The sequence below is a fragment of the Acanthisitta chloris genome, unplaced genomic scaffold, assembly GCF_000695815.1.
Source record: "Acanthisitta chloris isolate BGI_N310 unplaced genomic scaffold, ASM69581v1 scaffold34373, whole genome shotgun sequence".
Lineage (NCBI taxonomy): Eukaryota > Metazoa > Chordata > Aves > Passeriformes > Acanthisittidae > Acanthisitta > Acanthisitta chloris.
Window position 1 is genome coordinate 1 of NW_008665980.1, and position 1,899 is coordinate 1,899.

Here is a 1,899-nt window from a genome sequence, read left to right on the forward strand (position 1 = left end):
GAGCCTGGCTCCCCACTACCTCCTCAGCAAGCAGAGCCGTTTGCTCAATGGGACCACCTCCCGGGGCAGCCGCGCTGCCTCCCCCATGGGCCGTGTCATCCTCATCAATGCCCCCATCGAAGGTGCGTGGGGTGTCCTAGCCCTCTGCCTGCTTCCATAGCCCAGAGGGCCTGGACAGCTGGATTCCCTGGGTCTAGGGGCAGGGAGGGTTGTCCTGGGACTGGGGATGTCCCCAGCAAGAGAAGCACCCCCCACCATTGCACACACCCAGCCTGGGTGACTCATTTAGTCTCCTGTCCCCACAGCCAGCAGCAATGAGAGTGACATCATCAATGCCATCACGGTGGAGAAGAGTGTGGACGGCAAACTGGGCTTCAGTGTCCGTGGCGGCTCCGAGCATGGGTTGGGCATCTTTGTCAGCAAAGTGGAGGAGGGCAGTGCTGCCGGTAAGAGGGAAAGGGTGAAGGACACCAATGGGGATAGGCATATGCCAGTAAGACCCTCTTGAGATGCTCCCAGTGACATGGTGCTGCAGCAACAATGCCACCCTTCGTGGTGGAAAGCCACTGTTTGCTCCCTGCTGTCTTTGGCTGTGAGTTTTTCAGGTTTCCCACAGAGAAGGGCAGGAGAGAGTAGTAGACAGCCCTGTGCCAATGCCTCTGAGCTCCATCCCCAAGCCACAGCGAGGTGACAAGCCACGTGTGCCTGCCACTGCCTCAGTGCCATTGTCAGGCATCCTCACCTCTTCCCATGGGATACAGATCAGATCAAGGAGACAGTTAGGGAGGGGATACCAAACAAAGTGCATCAGTGCCAGGTCAGGTGCCCAGCCAAGCCGTGTGCCCCTCGCAGAGCAGGCCGGGCTGTGTGTTGGTGACAAGATCACAGAGGTGAACAGTGTAAGCCTAGAGAACATCACCATGAGCAGCGCTGTCAAGGTCCTCACCGGCAACAACCGCCTCCGCATGGTGGTCCGGCGGATGGGCCGTGTGCCAGGAATCAAGTTCTCCAAGGAGAAGACGGCATGGTGAGCAGAGCATCCCCCATGCCAGCACCCAAAAACCCAACCCCATGGAGGGCATGATGGGGAGGCTTGGTGGGCGACCCGTAGGGTGGAGGGGCATCGGAAGTCTCTGGCAAAGGTGGGGTACAGGATAGAATAGGAAGGTCTGGAGGAGGCAGGGTGGGTGCAAGTTCCATTCTCAACATCCCCCACCTCCATCACTCTCCTCTGCTGGGTGATGCCAGTGGCGCCATCCTGCTGGAGGATGAGAGCCAGATCCCCGAGCCTCCCTGCACTGTGTCCATGCTCCAGGGTGGACGTAGTGAACAGGCGCCTGGTGGTGGAGAAAAGCGGCTCAACACCATCGGAGTGTGGCTCCGAGGATGGGCTGCGGCGCATCGTCCACCTCTACACCACCTCTGATGACTACTGCCTGGGCTTCAACATCCGTGGAGGCAGGGAGTTTGGCCTCGGCATCTACGTCTCCAAGTACGGCTGCCTTGGGGGGCATGAGGGTCACACAGCACCCCGATCCCTGATGTGCCACCCACCCTCGAAAGACTGGGTATCACCACCACGGGTGCTGGGGCACGGGGCCACCCAAGTGGAGATGTGAGGCAGGAGCAGGGCTGCAGCAAGGGCTGGGCCCCATCCTGTCCCCTCTGCTACCCTAGGGTGGATCCCGGGGGGCTGGCGGAGCAGAACGGCATTCGGGTGGGAGACCAAGTCCTTGCAGCCAATGGAGTCAAGTTTGAAGACATAAGCCATAGCAAGGCAGTGGAGGTGCTCAAGGGGCAGACCCACATCATGCTCACCATCAAGGTACCTGTACCCATCCACAGGGCCCCTGGGTGAGGCAGAGGTCGGTGTGTCCCCACACTGGCGCTGCCCCAGCT

The 1,899-nt window shown here is 60.3% G+C and overlaps 1 protein-coding gene across 1 annotated transcript in view; it reads left to right on the forward strand.

Moving 5' to 3' along the window:
- Window positions 1-14: 14 nt before the first annotated feature.
- PDZD7 (PDZ domain containing 7) overlaps window positions 15-1,899 on the forward strand; it is a gene marked incomplete at both ends in the record, with an annotated part of 2,688 nt that continues 803 nt past the window's right edge. The window contains 5 exons of the mRNA XM_009071944.1: window positions 15-122; window positions 306-446; window positions 853-1,027; window positions 1,316-1,492; window positions 1,678-1,825. Coding sequence (XP_009070192.1) covers window positions 15-122; window positions 306-446; window positions 853-1,027; window positions 1,316-1,492; window positions 1,678-1,825 — 749 coding nt within the window. The remainder of the gene's footprint in view (window positions 123-305; window positions 447-852; window positions 1,028-1,315; window positions 1,493-1,677; window positions 1,826-1,899) is intronic.